General features: G+C 36.1%; 1 protein-coding gene across 1 annotated transcript; it reads right to left on the bottom strand.

Moving 5' to 3' along the window:
* Window positions 1-650: 650 nt before the first annotated feature.
* LOC110926090 lies at window positions 651-9072 on the bottom strand. Its single transcript, XM_022169842.2, has 14 exons — window positions 8282-9072; window positions 8064-8150; window positions 7596-7705; window positions 7440-7490; window positions 7183-7354; window positions 6766-7083; window positions 6347-6556; window positions 5366-5848; window positions 4442-4651; window positions 2814-2999; window positions 2501-2664; window positions 2260-2412; window positions 2087-2165; window positions 651-1263 (listed from the first exon to the last, which is right to left on the bottom strand). Exons 1-14 carry the CDS (start codon window positions 8708-8710, stop codon window positions 805-807), a joined length of 3111 nt encoding a protein of 1036 aa, XP_022025534.1. The 5' UTR covers window positions 8711-9072; the 3' UTR covers window positions 651-804.
* Between the last annotated feature and the right edge of the window lie 10040 nt (window positions 9073-19112).

The following is a 19112-nucleotide window of genomic DNA, read 5'->3' as shown; positions in this document are numbered from 1 at the left end:
ATTTGAACATGGTATCCAAAATCTTTGTGAACTAACGGATCTGAACAAGTAAGATTTATATATAAATAAATAAATTGAATATAAATAAATGCTAAAATCCATTGTGTGAAACCGACCCGGATGACGATCAGTGACACAGGAGATGAAACTCGGATGGTGTAGACGAACTGAGAGAAACAAGATGACCGATGACAAACCAAGTACGACAATGACGTAGAAAAATACGACAACTAACCAAGAAGGAGGGCTGAGGGAAACGAGGAATCAACGGCACGGGAACAGAGTACGTGCTGCGCCATATCGCACAGGAGAGGGGTCATTGGCCATTTTGGTAAGTTGTAAAAGTCAAAGGTTAAGTTCTTAATTAATTTGGTCTATGGTGTTTTCCCTGCTGAAAAAGTGTTTCATGTTCTGACCCGTACAAAGTTACACACCAACCTACGGAGAAAAAAACTAAACCTTAAAATTCGTCAAGCTGTTTGAAGAACATTGTTCATATATGGATTAGTTACGCATGAAACACCATCATATCTTGATTGCAATATTCTAACCCTAAAAAAGGGCACTATTATTTTAACGAACCTTAACCCGTTTAACTCACTTTTTATTTGACCCGTTTGATTATTCGAGACGCAAGCAAGAATGAAGAGTGATTGCAACACATTTTAATATACATTTAAAGCAATGTATGAACATTTGAGCATCATCCAACACTTGATACAGTTTTACATACAACAAAATTTATAGATTTTCACAAAGAATCAAACCCAATAAAACTACAAAATTCTACCTAAAGTATATATGTTATCTAAGAAGCTTTACCGCTTCTAAAACCGGGCTAGAATTATTTACTGTCTCATTATCTGGTGGCGGTTTCACATACATCCCTAACGCTTTCTGTTGGGATCGGTGTTTTATCCTTTGAATCCTATCTTTGCTCTTTTGCTTTCTTTTTTGCTTTTGTAATCTCATTTGACTCCTTTCTTTCTCATACATTCCTTGCCAGAAAACTTCACCTGTTGACGGCCATAACCACCGTCGTTTAGGGTGGTCTGAGTCGGCTTCTTCAGCAAGATCTTCATCCATGGCTTTTAAAATTTTGTAATTGAACCATTTGATCCACATTTTGCCTCTTCGGGTTTTGAAATTGTGTTGTTCTTCAAGTGTTCCGGTTGTAGGGTCTATATACACCATTCGTCTTGCACTGTGGTATGCCCATACGTTTACAAGAAGCTCAAGAACACGTGAGTAGCATTGTTTGTCCTACAAACAACATTTATAACCGTATCAATATCAAACGACCCGTTTTCACCCATGCAAAAAGTTACATGTTTTGGCATGTAACCCAACTTCCCATTTCACCCTTTCTAGTTAGGGGTGTAGAGTGTAAACTCTTGTGGTATACGAGAGCATACACGAGGTAAAGCCCGGGCTGAGCTTCATATACCGAGCTCGGCTAGGCTCGCGAGCCTAAACAAGCCTATTTTTATACAAATATATTATTTTTTGTTTAATATACTACATACATATTACATAAAGAAAAAGGTTATATATGTAACTATGATAAAAGTAACTAAATAATATATATTACTTATACAATTATAATATATCTAGAAATATAAAATTATTATATAGGAGTCGAGCCATTCATGAGCTACTCGAGATTGACTCGCTCGAGCTTATTATACAAGCTCAAGCCCGAGCATAAAAATAAACTCGTTCATAAACAACAAGCCCAGGCAAGAGCTTCATATGCCAAGCTCGGCTAGGCTATTGTTTATATAAATATAACAATACTAAATTAGTATGATAATTATAAATTTCATAAAATTAATTATATGTAATTATGACAAAATAACTAATATATATTATGCTTTATATATAATTAAAACTATAAATAATAAAAGAGCCAAGTCCAAGCCGAGCTCAAGCATGAAAAGTGTATCACGAGCCGACCTCAAGCTTTGTACATAGAGCTCGAAACGAAGTGATCCGAGAGCTCGATCTCTGTTAAGCTTAACGAGCCGAGCTTGATCTTGGCCCGGCTTGTTTACACCCCTTACTTCTAGTGAAAGGTAGAGATTACCTTGGATAAACTTAGGTAGCAGAAACCACTTTGATGATGTTCTTCGTAAACTTGTGCATCCAACGCGTCCACAAACATTCTGCAATCGTTGATGATGACAAGATCAATTTCAAATTTTATTAAAAAGTCGTTTTTTTTTCTTGCTAAAAGTTTAGTAAAACGATCATTCAAACCTTGAAAACATCACAAATTCTACGAAAGATTTGGTTGGCATGGTCCAACTATGCATGACAGACCACGAATCCCCATCGACAGGCATTGGAGGAAGAGATGTCAAGTTGCCCCGCAACCCATACATGTTCTTGAGAGCCTCGGAGAATGCAAACCTTGTACAAATCAAACATTTTGTCATTGTTGATCGGTATTTTAGATTTTAAACATGTGACAAATAATTAAAATGTTTTAGAGACTTACTTGCAATTACCCGCGTTTATAGCATCACAAAATGTCCAAAAATCTTGTTGCATCGGGTTTCTTGGATCTCTATCCATTCGAACCCAAAAATACAAAGCATCGCCATGCCTTCGTGATTGAATGTCATCTAATAATGCCACCTCAGCCACCTTCGACAAAGATGCCTGTTCTCGTAATCAAAAGCTCAAATCTTTTAGATATAAGAAAAAAAATCGGTTGAGGAAATGAAATTTTAACTTGAAAATTTTAGAAAAACCAAATGTTGCTATTTATATAATAAAAAAAAGAGTAGGAATAATTGAAATGTACATGCCTTTTTAGCTGTGGCTCTCCATGATGAAAACCCAATCCAAGCATTCTTGTGAATACGGTCAATACGGTTAGCAATAGCGAAAAAGGCGCCAAAATCACCAAGGGCATTACGGTAATATGGTACGCTTAAAAGAGGAAGACGAGAAGGCGCATCAATGTCATCTCTTGATCTTCGACCTTTAGTCGACTACAATATCACCAATAAATAAAAAGTTCGTTTAAAATCTTATACAATCAAACTAAGCAGACTAAGTGGAAAATATAGCCAGAAGAGGAACAGAAGAGGAACAGGTTGAAAGTCGCCCAAAGTCTATATTTAGTGCATAAACTTCCTATTTCCTAAATTATTTTATTTCAAGACTATTATTGTAATAATATCCTTTATCGATCATAAATAACATGGTAGTTGTTTAATAACTAGTACAAAGCCCTCTGCGTTGCAGCGGGGGACGTAAAACCGTGCCAAGTAGCACCAATGGCACACCACCACCAGCGACCACCAACACCAAAAAAGCTTGTATTAAAAAAGAAATAAAAACGAAAAAAATAAAACTAAACGAAAAGCAAACGTAAAAACGTTGAACCACGCAAGCGAAACGTAAAACATATAAACAATAACTAAGTCGATATAGGACTAGTCACAACGGGCCGTTAAATGGGAAAAAAATAGGCATAAAAACGTTGAACCACACACAAACGTTGTGGCGTGTTAACGTGCAAAATTCAGACCGAAACATAAAATGACAAATGTAAAAGATGGAGAGCATAGGGAACTAACTTTGAAAGTGAAAAAGTTTTGGGGTTAAATTGTAAAAGATTTAGTATTGGGTTAATAATATAAAAAGTTGATGATAAAAAAACAAAAGGTGTGTACAACCCACTAAAGCCCATGGTACAACCCATGATGCATACCTAAATTGCAAATTAGTATATATATATATATAGGGAGGGGCTCATGCGAGAACCACCCTTATTGTGAGAACCTTGAGAACCAATGTGAACACAACCTAAAATAGCTAAAAAACCTAACCCCCCCCCCCAAGCTAAATGCTAAAAACTAAAACCCCCAAAAAAACCTAAAAAAAACCTAAACCCCCCCCCCAAAAAAAAAACCTAAACCCCCCTCCCCCACCCCCCAAAAACCTAACCCCCCCCCCCCCCCAAGCGAAAATGCTAAAAACTAAACCCCCAAAAAACCTAAAAAAATAAAAAAAAAAATCTAAAAATTTTCTTTTATTTTTTTATATATTTTTATGCTCAAATCGCTACTTTTAGTGGCCAAAAAAAAATTTTTTTTTTTAATTTTTTATTTTTTTGGCTTCGAAAAGTAGCGATTTTTATATAAAAATATAAAAAAATTTTGTGTGATTTTTAGCTATTTTTAGGCATTTTTGGTGTGTTCACATTGGTTCTCGCGGTTCTCACAATAAGAGGTGGTTCTCGCATGATCTTCTCCCTATATATATATATATATATGGGGAAACGATGTACTAAAAATGGTTCGTTTCAACCTGAACCTGTTTTGACCGGTTTCTTAACCCGCATAGCCCGTCAATCTTGCAACCTACAGTTTCTCATAGGTTCTAAGTAGAAAATGTTCAAATCTTTAGATATAATAAAGCGACTCACAAGTCCAAGACCCCGATAAAGGGGACCTTGATGCAAAAACGGCCAAGCTCCTTGACCAAAATAAGGTTCATAAATGCACAACGGTTGACCCGTTCTTTCAAGCTCCCCGTCATCTCTCTCATGCAAAGCATTCTTACTCCGCTCAGCTCTTTTTGCACTTCGATATACATCCTCCCACTTTCCCCTCGGTTGCTCACTTCTGTCCCTCACCTGCATATAACATTTGCCACAGATTAGATCTTTAGAATTTTCACTAAACATCTAAAAACGCATTTTTATCCTTTTTTAAAAACTGTTACAAAAACAATATATTTAATTATAATAGTAATCTAAATTTTTGAATAACAACTTAGGTGGGGCATGCATTAAGGAATTAAAATAAACTTTGCAAAACGTTCAACCCGTTCTTCTTTTAGCTAAAAATCTTATTTGACCCGTTTGAGCTAAAACACAACACGTTCACAAGTAACAAGGACAAATTGACACCTTTATATCTTTGAACATTACAAATATATTGATGGTATATCGATTTGGGTTCATAAAATCCTATTAATTGTCTTTTGAGGAAAAAAAAAAGACTAAAGTACACGGATGGTCCCTGTGGTTGACCAAATTTTGGATTTGGTCCCTAGCTTTCCAAAAGTACACGGATGGTCCCTGTGGTTTGCACTTTGTAATGCATTTAGTCGCTAACTTGGACTTGCTGAAACCTTTAGATTTGTTAGATGGGGACTAAATGTGTTACAAAGTGCATACCACATGGACTGTCCGTGTACTTTTGAAAAGCTAGGGACCAAATCCAAAATTTTGGTTAACCACAGGGACCAGTCGTGTACTTTACTAAAAAAAATCTTTTTTCATAAAAAGTCAAACGTTTCAGTCAAACCATGTATAAAGTCAAACTTCTCTTAATTACAGAATTACCTCACCATCTTCTCTTCTCTTTTTAGCTATTGCTGTCTGAACACCTTTCTCTTCTTGCCATATACTATACAAAAATGTATCATCAGCCGAAACATCCGCAAAACTCTCTTTTACATTACGCGTCCACCGATGTTCAACATTGTTTAAAAACCGATAAACCCTTTGAGTTCTAGTTACATATGTACTATCTGCAACAGCTTCAAAAAAACGCCACTGCCACTCGGTTTTGAAACTAGATGGAATTTCCGATACTGCCCTTGGAGATGCAACTTCCGAAGGTAGGTTAACAACATTTTGTATTAACGAAGCATACCCTTCGACTGCTTCCATGACCATCATGTTTTTTGCAGTATGTTTTCCTATCGGTCCGATATTTCGCGCTAAAGATGATAATTTTCTGTTTGGTACCAATTGCAGCATAATCCGTGTTAAAACGTTTATATTTTCCTTAGGGAAGATGTAGCCGTTGACCTTGTCATCAATCTGAAATATGTTATTAATTTATTATTATTGAGTTAATTACGTTTTTCGTCCCTGCGGCTTGTTGAAAATAACTATTACAGTCCATTAGTTTAAGAACTGCCAAAACAATACCAGTACTTTCACTTTTGTAACAATTACAGTCCACCTACGTTAACCCCATCCAATTTACCGTTAAGTTTTTGGTGAAAAGACTAAAATACCCCTGAGTTAAAAAACCATAAAAAACAAAATTACTATCGCACCAATCCTGTCATTATGGTCATTTCACATAAAACTAACAGGAAAATTGGATGGGATTAACGGAGGTGGACTGTAATTGTTACAAAAGTGAAAGTACCGGTAATGTTTTGGCAATTTTTGAACTAATGGACTGTAATGGTTATTTTCAACAAACCAAAGGGACGAAAAACGTAATTAACTCTTTATTGTTTTATCAAAACGGAAATAAAAACCAATCAAATTCAAGACATTGAAATGTTGCTAGTTTAAGAAGCATACGTATTTCTTGATTATCGATAGGTCAGGAGCTATTATTGGTTTCTCAAAGCACATTGCTTTAACAAGAATGTCGGGAAAAGATTGTTCTTCAAGAAACGACCCATATATCACAAGATCTGCAATGCTAAGAACGTTGTACACGTCATCATGGTCATCAATGGCAGCATAATTGACAGTTCCTCTTGGGTAGTTTAGATTTGAAGCAATTTCCTGTGAAAAATATTGAAAGACACAATAAAATTATAAATGAACGAACGCGCCCCTGTTCATGTTCGTTCCTTTAACTAAACGAACGAAATTTCTTGTCCGTTCATTTATTAAACGAATGAACACAAACGAACTTCCCGCCAAACGGTTTACAAACTATTTGCTGAACGTTTGGAGAGGTATAAAACAAAGTCTCCGGAAAAAGATTCTACCTCAATGGCGGCACTGTAATTGCCGGTTAAATCTTGACGTAAGATTATGATCCTGAGACGTTGACTTAAACGATCATCAACGGGAAATTCGGCTAAAAGTGGCGATAAAGCTTGTAAAACAAGTGCATGTTCCACCCATAATCCTTTATAAAGAAACTGACTTCCTGTTATCGCAATAACAAAATCACGAGCCGTAAAATTCATATTCACACGAAGACTTTCTTCATGAACAACGATCGAGTTATTTAATTTACAAGCCTCAGATGGAGATCCGGGTATAACAAAGTAGTTTCCAGCATCAAATGCAGCATAATACATCTGAAAACACAAAAAAAAAAAAAAAAATTAAAAACAAGTTCTCGTAAAATATTTAGTTAAAAATAATTGGAAAAAGAAAAAACCATCACTAAAATGTACCGGTAGGACATGGTTGGGGAAAACGACAACGGTCGCTCGATTAAATACGGTTTTCCAATCATCGATCAGCTGAAATTGGCCATCTGATACATAGTTTTTGTAACGGGTAGCGAGTGTTTTTTCATGAACGGTCCATATAAGCGGTAAAGATTTAAACGGTTCCTGTAAAAGGCTGCAGTAACTAAATTCATTAAGTTTATGTAATAATATGATCATGAAATCACGAAATGATCAAATTTGGTCAACAGTCAACTTACCCTGAAACGGCATCTTTTGCTTCAAGAGAATTCACAAGTACGGCATCGTAGCTGCAAAGTTCATATGTATAGCGGTAAATGAACAGATCAAATAGAGATTAAATTAAGATCTTAAATCAAAAGCCATCATATTTTATTTCGGTAAAGCAAACATACATTAGCCAGTCAATTATAATCTTTGAATCACCGCTAGCTTCCATTATATTGACCGGAACTCCAATATTTTTCCATACGGTATGCACAGGACCGTCTTCAAGTGAGTAAACCTACACAACATTAAGTATAATTTGAACTACATTACTATTGTTTTACATGCATTTTCATGTTTAGTTTCTTAAATATATTCTAAACATTCTCATTCAAAGCCATCAAAGCTTTCTAACCAGTAATCATCATAACCGTTAAGCATTGGCGTAGCTTAGTGGGGGCGGCCGACCCTCCGAATTTTTCGTTCAGTAGTGGAGAGTATGTAGTTTTTGTATAGATATTTTTGGGTATATAAGTTTTTTACCCCCGGTTTTATAGAAATTTTTTGGTATATACGTTTTCGACCCCCGTTCGTAAGTCTAAAGCTTCGCCACTGACCGTTAAGGCAGCCCAAATTACCCTAAACAGCAAACTTACCTCAATTTCATAACCAATTGCTCTCAAAGCAACTGCAACAGAGACCATTAACACTTGCTGTGGATCAACGAACAGATCTGCAAACACCTACATAATTCAACTAATAATTAATTAAACATTAAAACTAAAATGTACCCAAATTCCATAATGGGTATGATTGTTACTTCAAAATAGTTTAAGAAATTAATAAAAATATTACTAAAAAAAAAAAGACTCACAAAAGCTAGCTGAGGCTTTCTTGAACCTCCAAATGACAAATTCTTAACATTTTTATTATTATCTTCTTGGAATTTAAGCAAAAGCCTTGTGGGTTCAAACTTAACACCTTCACCAAAATCCAATCCACTGATTTCTTGAAACAAACTCTTGAAATCACCTTCAAAGTTGTCATCTTTTTGTATCAAGAAACCACCACTAGCTTTCTCCAAAGTGGAAAGTGGCAACAACATTTGAAACACAAACATGAACAAGAAGAACACTGCCACTGCACAAATCCATTGCAAGTAATCTAGCTTCTTAAGCACCATGAATCTTGCAAATCTTGATCTGGGTCTGTTAGCAAATGAACTGTTTCTTTCATTTCTTGATAAAGATTTTAATAAAGGGTCTCTTTTTAATGGCAATACTCCGTTTTCAAGAGAACCCATTTACATTCCCACCAAATTCCCACAACTTTTGCGTACAAAATTCAAATCAATACATTAAAAAGGGTTGCTTTTTGGCTAATTTTGAGATTAATAGTGTAATCAAGATTTCTTGAAAATGGGTAAAGACAAAAAAAGAAAAAAGAAAGCTGCTTTTTTTTTTTTTTGGTTTCTTGAAGTATTTTGGATAAAACTTGTGATTGAATCACTACCCAAAGTGTCTTTTTTTCTTTCTAGTTTAAACAGAAACACATTAAAGAAATCAAGAGATTCCTGTGAGTTGTTGCTTTTCAGTGATAAGGAAACCAGCTCAGAAGCTTTTAGAGAGAGAAGAAAGTTAAGGAGAGAGAAGAAGAAGAAGAAGAATAAAGAAGAATATTATTCATTTTTTTCTTTGTTTATCTTTTTCTCCATGCGCGGCTGTCAAGGACTGTTTTACTTTCTGGATTTTTCACTAATTTTAGGTTATCTATTTTCAATTTTTATAATATAATAATTATGTACAAGTTTAATGCATTGAGTACAACTTGAAGAGGGTAGAGTTTTATTTTGCATTTTAAACAGTTAAAAAAAAAAGTAAATTGCGAAAATCGTTCCTGTGGTTTGGATATGTTTGTCTTTTTTATCCAAAACAAATTATTTGTACAATATAGTTCTTCACTTTTGGGATTTTTTACCATTTTCTTCCAAACATATAATTTGTTTTATTTTTTCTATCAAACATTTGGATGGAAATGACAAAAAATCTCAAATCTCAGGGACAATTGGGACGATTTTAGCAAAAGAAAAAAAAAGTAAGACATTTGGATGAAGATGGCAAAAAATCCCAAAAGTAAAGGACTATATTTTACAAAAAAAAAAAATGTTTTGGATGAAAATGGCAAACATGCCCAAGCCTCAGGGACGATTTTGGCAATTTACTTTAAAAAATGAAGAGGGTTAAGTTTTATTTTGCATTTTAAGGACATATTTGGCTAAGCTTATTTAACTAAAAAAAAAGACTTTTTGTTAAAAGAAAGTATTGGCTTATGACTTTTTGAAAAGTAGCTTTTAAAAAAAGTTTGGATTAGATTATGTAGTGGGAAAAGTCAATAAGCCAAAAAGTTTTAAAAAGTTAGAATATTCTAACTTTTTAAAATGAATTTTTCATTTTAACCAAAGATTATTTTGACTTATTGGCTTTCTGAAAAAGTTAATAAGCCAATAATTTATTTTAAAAGCTTAGCAAACATGCCTTAAACATGAAGAAGTTAAAAAAATATCACATATTATTCACATGTGATCATATATATTCGTATCTAGGTGTATCTATTCTTGATATAGATATGAGTTATAGCTACTTGTATGTATCGTATGGTGCTTTTATATTGAATGAAACAAAAAGTAATGTTGTTTTCAACTTTTCATATTGAATCAAACAAAAAAATGTGTTGGTTAATTTTTCCATAAAGAGTTTGTTGTGTAACGTTTCAAAAAACTCGCGGCTCGAAGTTTGCTCGGATTTAGTTTGGAAAAAACTCGCTCGATGTGGCTCAGTTTAAAAGTGAGCCTAGCCGGTTCAGCTCGGTTAGAAGTTGAGTATAGCTCGGCTCGGCTCGTAACGAGCCGGATTGGCTCGGTTTCGCTCGCATACCATCTAAGTTCGGCTTAGCTCGGATTGTTTTACTTTTAATATATTTTATTTTTATATATATTATAATATATCACAAAAACTTATTATAATTTACCTGTGATTAAGAGTGTAATTTGATATCTATACCACATCTAAAGGTTGATTATCATGCTATTGAACTTATATTGTGTTTCGTTGAAATTAAAAACGTATTTTGTGTTGTTAAACTTGATTTTGGCTTGTAATGTGTTAGCTTGAGCTTGTTTTGGATTTTTTTTAATTATTGAATAATATTTTAGATTACTGAGTTTTGAGAGCCATGTATTAATTTTTCTTTTCAAAATCGAGCCAAACCAAGCTGAGCCCGAGCTTAGATTTCCGGCTCTGTTTCAAATCCGAGCCGAGCCAGCTTGGTTTATAATCGAGCCGAGCCCGAGTTTTGCCCTAGCTCGGCTAGGTTCGGCTAGTGAACAGCCCTAGTGTAATGAAAACATGTAAATAGGTATACTAGTCTTTACTAATAAATGAAAATCTTTTTTAACACGTGTCAATCCTCCGATGTCTCCTTATCTTATCTTTCAATTTCTTTTTCCTATTTAAATACTATAAATTAGCAACTTATATATGCATATAGGTGTTGTACTTATTGCTTAGGGAGTTTTTCAAAAAAAAAAATGAATTTTTACTTTTACTACATAAGTATTTGCTAAACTACATTTAACCCAAAACTATTTTATTTTTACTTTTAACCGAAAACTTTTCATATTTTTCAGTTTAACCTCATTACTTTTTTACTTTCAACTTTGCTCCTTTATACTTTTCATCTTTCGCAAATTTTCCTTTTTACACTTCATTCTAAATTTCGAGAGTTAACACGACGCAACGTGCGTGTGTGGTTCAATGTTTTACATTTCGTTCTACGCTTCGTTCTAAGTTTTGCGAGTTAATACGATGCGACGTCCGTGTGTGGTTCAACGTTTTTACTCGTCTATTTTTTCCCTTTTTGACGGGTTCGTCATAACGTGCGGGTCCTAGATCTACTTAGTTATTATTTTCTATATTTTACGTTTCGGTGTTGGTGGTCGATCTCGGTAGTGTGACATTGATGTTATTTGGCTACGCCCCCGCCGCAACGCGGGGGTGCTTAATGCTAGTATAATATAATTTAGATAAGAATAATAACTTTTTTTATCAAACTTTGAATTAATATATATAATTTGTATTTTCACCTTCTTCGTAGGAGATAGAAGAAGTTTTCTTTTTTTTTTTCTTTGTGGAACCTCGCAAATATAAATTTTTATTCTCATTTAAATTAGATTTAGTTAAATTGTTTTTAATACTATTTTTATATAATATTTTATAGGATACATAAATAATAAAAACATATTAAATCACAAACTTCATGTAACTCTCTTATTTATTTATTATTTCTTTTATTTTATCCGGTTATTAATAATCATCTAATATTTTATGGGTTCTACCACATGTAATACACATGTTTCTAACCTAATGATAAATTAAATACAAATTAAAATTTTAAAAAGTAAATAGTACATCGAATTTATCATTTAAATACATATCTTGACAATCGTATGTGTTAATTGATTACATTATATTTATTTAACTCGTGCAATATACGAGTTATCTTAAAGATATAACTATATTGCTTATCATAGAAAATTAAATTTAAGCAACTCATGTAAAACACGAGGTTCTAAGCTAGTTATATAATTTACAAATATATATTTTGATTAAAATATAATGTTAGGTTATAAGGTGTGGTTATAGTCCTAATCATCATCATCCTCTACGTCATTGTAACATCAATCCATCCTCTACATCGTACATCACCAACCTATATGGTGTGGTGATGATCCTCTCTTTTTTTTTTTTTTTTGTTAAACAATTAAATAAATAAAAGTAACATTTCATTTATTTTTGAAAAAGAAAAAAATACATAATTTAAAAACGAAAAGTACATAATATAAAAATGAAAATTACATAACTTTAATACGAAAAAAAAACTAAAGACCTCATTTTTGAGCAATTTTCGTCTTCATTTTTTCCAGCACTTGTTTCTCTCTATCCGAGAGTGAGTCGATGTTGGTTGTCATTATCTTAAAGTCTGCACGATTGGCCACTTCTTTCTTTAATCTAAGATTCTCGTTTTCTCTCTAGGACGCTTCATCCTTCTCTTTCTGTTTCAACTTAAGTCACGCCAATTGTATATCGTTAAATTTGGCAAACCTGATTCATCAACTTATCCACCTTCGATTCACCGACAAATTATTTTTTTCGATGCCTTCTTTTTGTATTGTCTCTACCGATGGGGCGTTGCAGTTTAGGAACATCCATAAATTGGTAACCATAACTCGTTTATTTTGTCAATAATGTAATATTACAGGTTACGAGACTAAAGACTGTAGGAAGTTAGCCCGATTTCTACAAGACAACACCACCTACCAACTCGATGGTCAATGCTTTGATGGCAAGCTCATTGTTACCTACATCACCATTGATGTTTGATAGTGGGCCATCTTTATCATGCTGCAAACAACAGATCTTTTTTACACATCCTCTCAAACTATAGCGAGCCCGATAAGATCGCGTTAGGAAATGGTAACACTCTCTCCATCTCTCACACCGGTCACACATCTGTTTCCACCTCCTCTCGTCCATTAAATTTAAATATTGTTTTTCTTGTACCTCAATTGCGTAACAATCTTGTTTCCGTTGCAAAACTGCAAATCTAACAATGTTTTGGTTGATATTTTTCCATTGCATTTTCATGTGAAGATCTTCTAACGGGGACGCCACTAATGCGGGATTTGAAGGTTAATGACGTCTATTATGCCGCCATCAACTTTCTTCACCATTGAAGGGGTATGGTCCCAAAAACCTCGCGCAAGCGCATAGGACCATACCATAACTTCATTCCAGAAACATCTTAAACAAAACCTTGCGCGGCCGCACAACGGTTTTAAAACAAGATCCGGAAAGATCAGTCTTCGATGACCATGCGCCGGAGAAATGAAAGACAAATATTCAACTAACACCCTTGCGCGGGCTCGCGCAAGGGTACAGTTAAGCTTAAAGATGAAGTCCTAAACAATTTCGTGCACATGAAACCAGGACTTTAACAAAAGGAATCATTTCTGTTACAACAGAATGGACACGTGGCAATAATGCAATGGACTACAACTGTAGATCTTCTAGAAAGCCTTAAATGCTCATCGTGCATGGCCTCATTCGGTTATAACCGAATGTGACGTGGCACAATCCTGTGCCCTCATCTAAATCACGATGATGCCAAACTACTTTCCACGTGGCACCTCCCCAGCTGTTGATCAGACCCACGATCCATGTGCATAGATGTGGAGTTAACCATTAACGGAAAAAGAAATAACCGCTGACGGAAAGCAATTTCCGTCATTACCTCCGTCACCTTTTTTGGCGCCAAAACCTTGGTTATAAATATGGGAATTCAGGTATGATCTCACAAGCTACTTTCACATACTTTCACTCCCACTAATTCATCTTTTCCTTTGAGATCACTGTACTTATTCTCACGCCGGAGGGTGGTCACGAAGAGAACCCCCATTCTCCCCGTGGCGAGTCTAACGACTTGCTGTTTTGCAGTGTTCTTTGGTGAAGTAGCTCCATCCGACAATCGATGAGAGGATTAACCTTTTAATGCAGAGACTCTACCACCAGATCTAATTGATTTCATTCAATCCAGATCCGTGTTTCTTCAACCATGTATCTCAAATCAATTTCACCGTCAAGTCAACCGCCTCCATTCTCTCAAGGCATCACAAGCTTGGACATCCCTTAGTCAATGTTCTTAAATTTTTACATAAGAATTTAGGACTCCATTACAATAAAATGTCTAAAACATTATTTCATTGTGATGCTTGCTCAGTAAATAAAAGTCATAAAAAGTCCTTTGGTGAAAATTAATTGAAAGCATCTAAACCATCAGAACTTGTTTATTCGGATGTTTGGGGTCGGTTCAAACCTCTAATAATAGCTACAATTAGGTAAACTGCCATTTTGGTCCCTGTGGTTTGGGCAGTTTTGCCATTTTTGTCCAAATCTCAAACTTTTTAAATCTGGATCCCTATGGTTTCCATTTTGTTTTCGTTTTAGTCCAAATCTCAAAAACTCTCATTTTTTACTGTTTCAACATCCCTTTTTGTCTTTATCTGCAGGGGTAGTTTTGTCCATTTAATTTTCATTAAAACAATTTCTTTATTTAAAAACCCCACCAAATAAATACCCCCTATAGTTCCCAATTATATCATCATCTTCAACCTCCCAAATCGGAAACCCTAACCAGAGATCAACCGCCAAAAAGACCCTAACCCACAGGAGATCGAAGCAATGACAATGGTGGTTTGCACTTGTGGAGCCTCAGCCGACGCACGCTGGTGGTTCTGTGCTTGACGAATTCCCACCTGCAAACACCCCCCAACCTCCTATCTTCATCAAAAATAAACCTTGCAGCCCCTCCCCCTCTCGATTTCACTTATGGTGGACCAACCGGTCAACCATCGGTGGTGGTTTGGGTGTCTCCGATAAACACCCTCAACACATTCATTCTTTCCAGGTTTGTTTTCTAGTTGGAATGATGACGATATCGTGAAGATGATGATGTTGATTTATGATGAATGTCTGATGAAGATGACGGCGGAAGATGACGGTGATGTGGCTGACGGCTGGTTGTCGGAGCCACGCCGGCGGCGACGACAACAGTGGGGATTATGTCGCAACAGATCTGCCGGATACTTGAACCCGCAACATATTTGCAGGAGAGGTTATTTTTGGTTTGTGGTTGTTGTTTTTATGTTGCCGGCAGATTTGTGCTTCGATGAATATTTTGATTTGGAACTTGCTGTCATTTTTATGTTTCCTACTCTATAAGAACGAGCCAACTATCTTGGTCAAATGTGCAGCCAAATTTGCACCTGGGTTTTGTGTTGGGAGGGATGTAACCGGGAACTGATAGGGGGTATTTATTTGGTGGGGTTTTTTAATAAAGAAATTGTTTTAATGAAAATTAAATGGACAAAACTACCCCTGCAGATAAAGACAAAAAAGGGATGTTGAAACAGTAAAAAATGAGAGTTTTTGAGATTTGGACTAAAATGGCAACAAAATGCAAACCACGGGGACCCAGATTTAAAAAGTTTGAGATTTGGACTGAAATGGCAAAACTTCCCAAACCACAGGGACCAAAATGGCAGTTTACTCCTACAATTATTATATTATCTTTGTTTATTTCTATTAAAAGTACACATGGTTATATCCAATGAAATGGAAATCCAATGTGTCGATTTTATTCCCACTATTTAAAATGTTCGCCGAAAAGATCTTCAAAACTCCACTCGTTTTTCTATTTTTCTTACAATGGAGGCGAATATATTGATCTTGTTCTTTACCTACAACAAAATGGAATATCCCACTTTATTATTGTAACAACCGCGTCTTTGAAGTCAAAGTACAAGTCAAAGTCAAAGGAAGAAAAGATTGCTAAATGCGATCTGTCACTCTTTGCTTAATTATTGATTGTACTCCTTGACTTGTAATCTATTTCTTTAATTTATGTACTTTAGTTGTATTATCTGGAGTAAATGCTAATAATCGCAGTTTAATCGCATGTTAATCGCTAACCTATTTATCGCTAATCGCATCGCTATCGCATCACAACTTGAACCTGCGGTTCTGAATATTGTTTTACGTGTGTGTGCTATTTATGTGTTACTTGTGCATGTTTATATTATGTTTGTGGGGACTAATAAAAAACGCAATCGCAACTCTATCGCAACGCAATCTCATCGCGGACTGGAAACGCAAGTTTATCTATGTTGTTGTTTGTTAGTTATGTTATTTGTGTGACTATTATTTAAATCCATCACATCGCTTAATCGACACTCGCCTAAACGCATCGCAACCCTCAACGCACGAAACGAAAAGTCAGAAACCAACTCGCTGGAAGCCTTCGATCGAATGACCATTCGATCGAATGGTCATCCGTCCGGATGACCATCCGATCGGATGGCCATCCGATCGGACTGCCCTCCGATTCGTCACCCTGCACCGCCTTTCCTCTTCTATCACCTATAAATAGCACCTGTCACCTCACTGTTTATGTGATGTGACAACTCTCGTTTGACCAACACACTTTTGGGCTATTTTCTCTCGATTTCTCGCGATTCTTGTAAGTTTCTACCTTTAATCTTGTACTTCTATGATCTACACACACATCTTCATCTTTTTCACCATCAAATCTCAACTTTTAACCACGAAATCCATCTGATTTGGGCTGTTCGTTGATGATGTCATCATGGGTTCTCATGAACTTCAAAGTGTGACCACATTCCACCAAGAACAACTCAGATCTAAGTGATTTCAACATGTTCAAACACTGATTTCACCTAGATCTTAACATTTTCAAGATTAAAAGAGTTGAAAGATGATTCTATCACATTTCTTCCACATTCTTTTACACTCATGCACTCAAAACCGAAGGAATCGGAGCTCACCCAGGCCTTCTACTCATTCTCTATTGAAGTGTCGGCCTGAGAACTGATTCCTATCAAAGAGACAACCGATTCATGGGTTGAACATGAACAACCGTCAAGAACAGTTAACTGGTCAGACGAGGTGATTCCCATCCGATCGGATGACTTGGACTTGGTGGAGTTTCTGTTGTTTAACGCGTTGTCATACCGTTTCGGTCAAACCGCAAACTTTTCAAACTTAACAAAATATTTCAAGTTTCAAACGACCAAGTTGTTGAACGGATTGCCGTCCGATCGGATTGCCATTCGATCGAACGACAATCCGATCGGATGACTTATGGTCTCAAACCCTTAAACATTTTACAATTTTCAATACATGATATTATCCAAACGAATGGTCATCCGATCGGACGACCATCCGATCGAATGACCATCCTATTGCGGACTTGTTTTTGTGAAATGTCTCACTGGAACAGATCACCATCCGATCGAACGACCATTCGTCCGGATGACCGTTCGATCGAACGACCTGAAAGGTAGAGATACTTCTCTGATTTTAAAATGCTACAACGAAAACTTCAAAGCCATCATACACAAACACATCCATCCCAAACTAATGACAATCCGACTGAATGGCCATCCGACCGGATGACCATCCGTCTGGATTGTCATCTGATCGAACGACCATTCGTCACTCAGTTCACACGACACCGTTTAACGCACTGTTCATCGCTTACGCTATCGTTTTGTAACCAGGCTAACTTTCCAGAGCTCCCTTCAATCCAATCCAAGACCGTGTTTATTCGTAAACACGATCAATGAGTATACTTGAACCCTTTTTGGTTTACGCACTTTTGGGTGTTACATACGTTACCTATTTCAAATCACAATCGACACACAACGCAACCACTTTATACGCTGACCTTTACTACATGTTATACGTGTTATTCGATGAATGCTTGTATGTTATGTTTACACAGTGATTGTTGCCTGACACCTTAGCAACGATAGTACTATAGTTTGGACTCAGCACCTGTCGTGGACATGGGTTGTTAAGGGCTTTACTTCACATGTCGCAGTGGTGATATGTGTTGCGCATTGTACAACTCGCAGTCACGTCTGTGCATATTTCATTATTGATAACCTACTAGCTTCACTTTGCTACATGTTACATGCTGGTTATGCGTAAAACGTTTTCGCTATCTATTATACTATTAAACTTGTATGCTCACCTTTACACTATGTGTATTGACCTCTATTTTAACGTATGTGACAGGTGTTTAGGATGCTGTGCTTGCTATCTTTTGTGGAATCAAGTTAGGAAGAGTCTAGAAATAAACAATTCAATTATGAGTTGTCGAAACAGTATTTTTTTTGTCTTTGAGAACTATTTGTCTGTAATAACTATGTTTACTTAATATGTTATGGTATGGGATGTAATGCTTAAATATTTGGTAATTATTAGTTGTTATGGAATCTCTTGGACAATCTGTTTCGCTCAGTGCCTCACCCCGATGTTTCCGCCATCGGTTGGGGTGTGACAATTATTCCCCTTCACACTCCGGAAAAAAATGGAATTTCCAAGAGATGTCACAAACACATCATCGAAATTAGTCTATCTCTCCTACACCATGCTAACTTATCACTCACTTTTTGGTCTCATACGTCCCAAACATCGGTCCATCTCATCAATCGCCTTCCCTCAAAAATCCTAGAATTTAAATCACCTTATGATAGGTTGTACAATACAACAACCGCCTACACAAAATCACAACCGTTTGGTTGCTTGTGCTTCCCATGGTTACGTTCGTCCATATGTGGCTTCTAAGTTACACCCAAAATCAATTAAATGCATCTTTCGAGGCTACTCAACTTCTTAATCCGCCTACAAATGCTATGACCATGTAGCTCATTGCCTCTATCACTCCCGCCACGTCAAGTTTGCTGAACACATTTTCCCATTCAAAAATAAAAATTCATCTACCAATCCCCTTTCCCATAACTGATACTTTCCTCTCCACGCCTACTGGGCAAATAACTCCACCACCTCCTCATAACAATTCTAACAATATTTCACTTTCACCTCCCTTTGCCCATGCATACGTCAACCCCCAACCCTTAATGACTCCTATACACTATACACCATCAAGCAACACCCAATTCTCAAATATCCATGCCCACACATACACCATCCTTGAGTTCCACCCACCGGCTATCCCCACCGAACCTCAATCCTCAACAAGACAATCACCTCATTCCCCTTATACCT

Source organism: Helianthus annuus, chromosome 17 (genome assembly GCF_002127325.2).
Source record: "Helianthus annuus cultivar XRQ/B chromosome 17, HanXRQr2.0-SUNRISE, whole genome shotgun sequence".
NCBI classification, from domain to species: Eukaryota; Viridiplantae; Streptophyta; class Magnoliopsida; order Asterales; family Asteraceae; genus Helianthus; species Helianthus annuus.
Note: the sequence above shows the minus strand (reverse complement) of the source record. Positions and strands in the feature narration are given on the sequence as shown.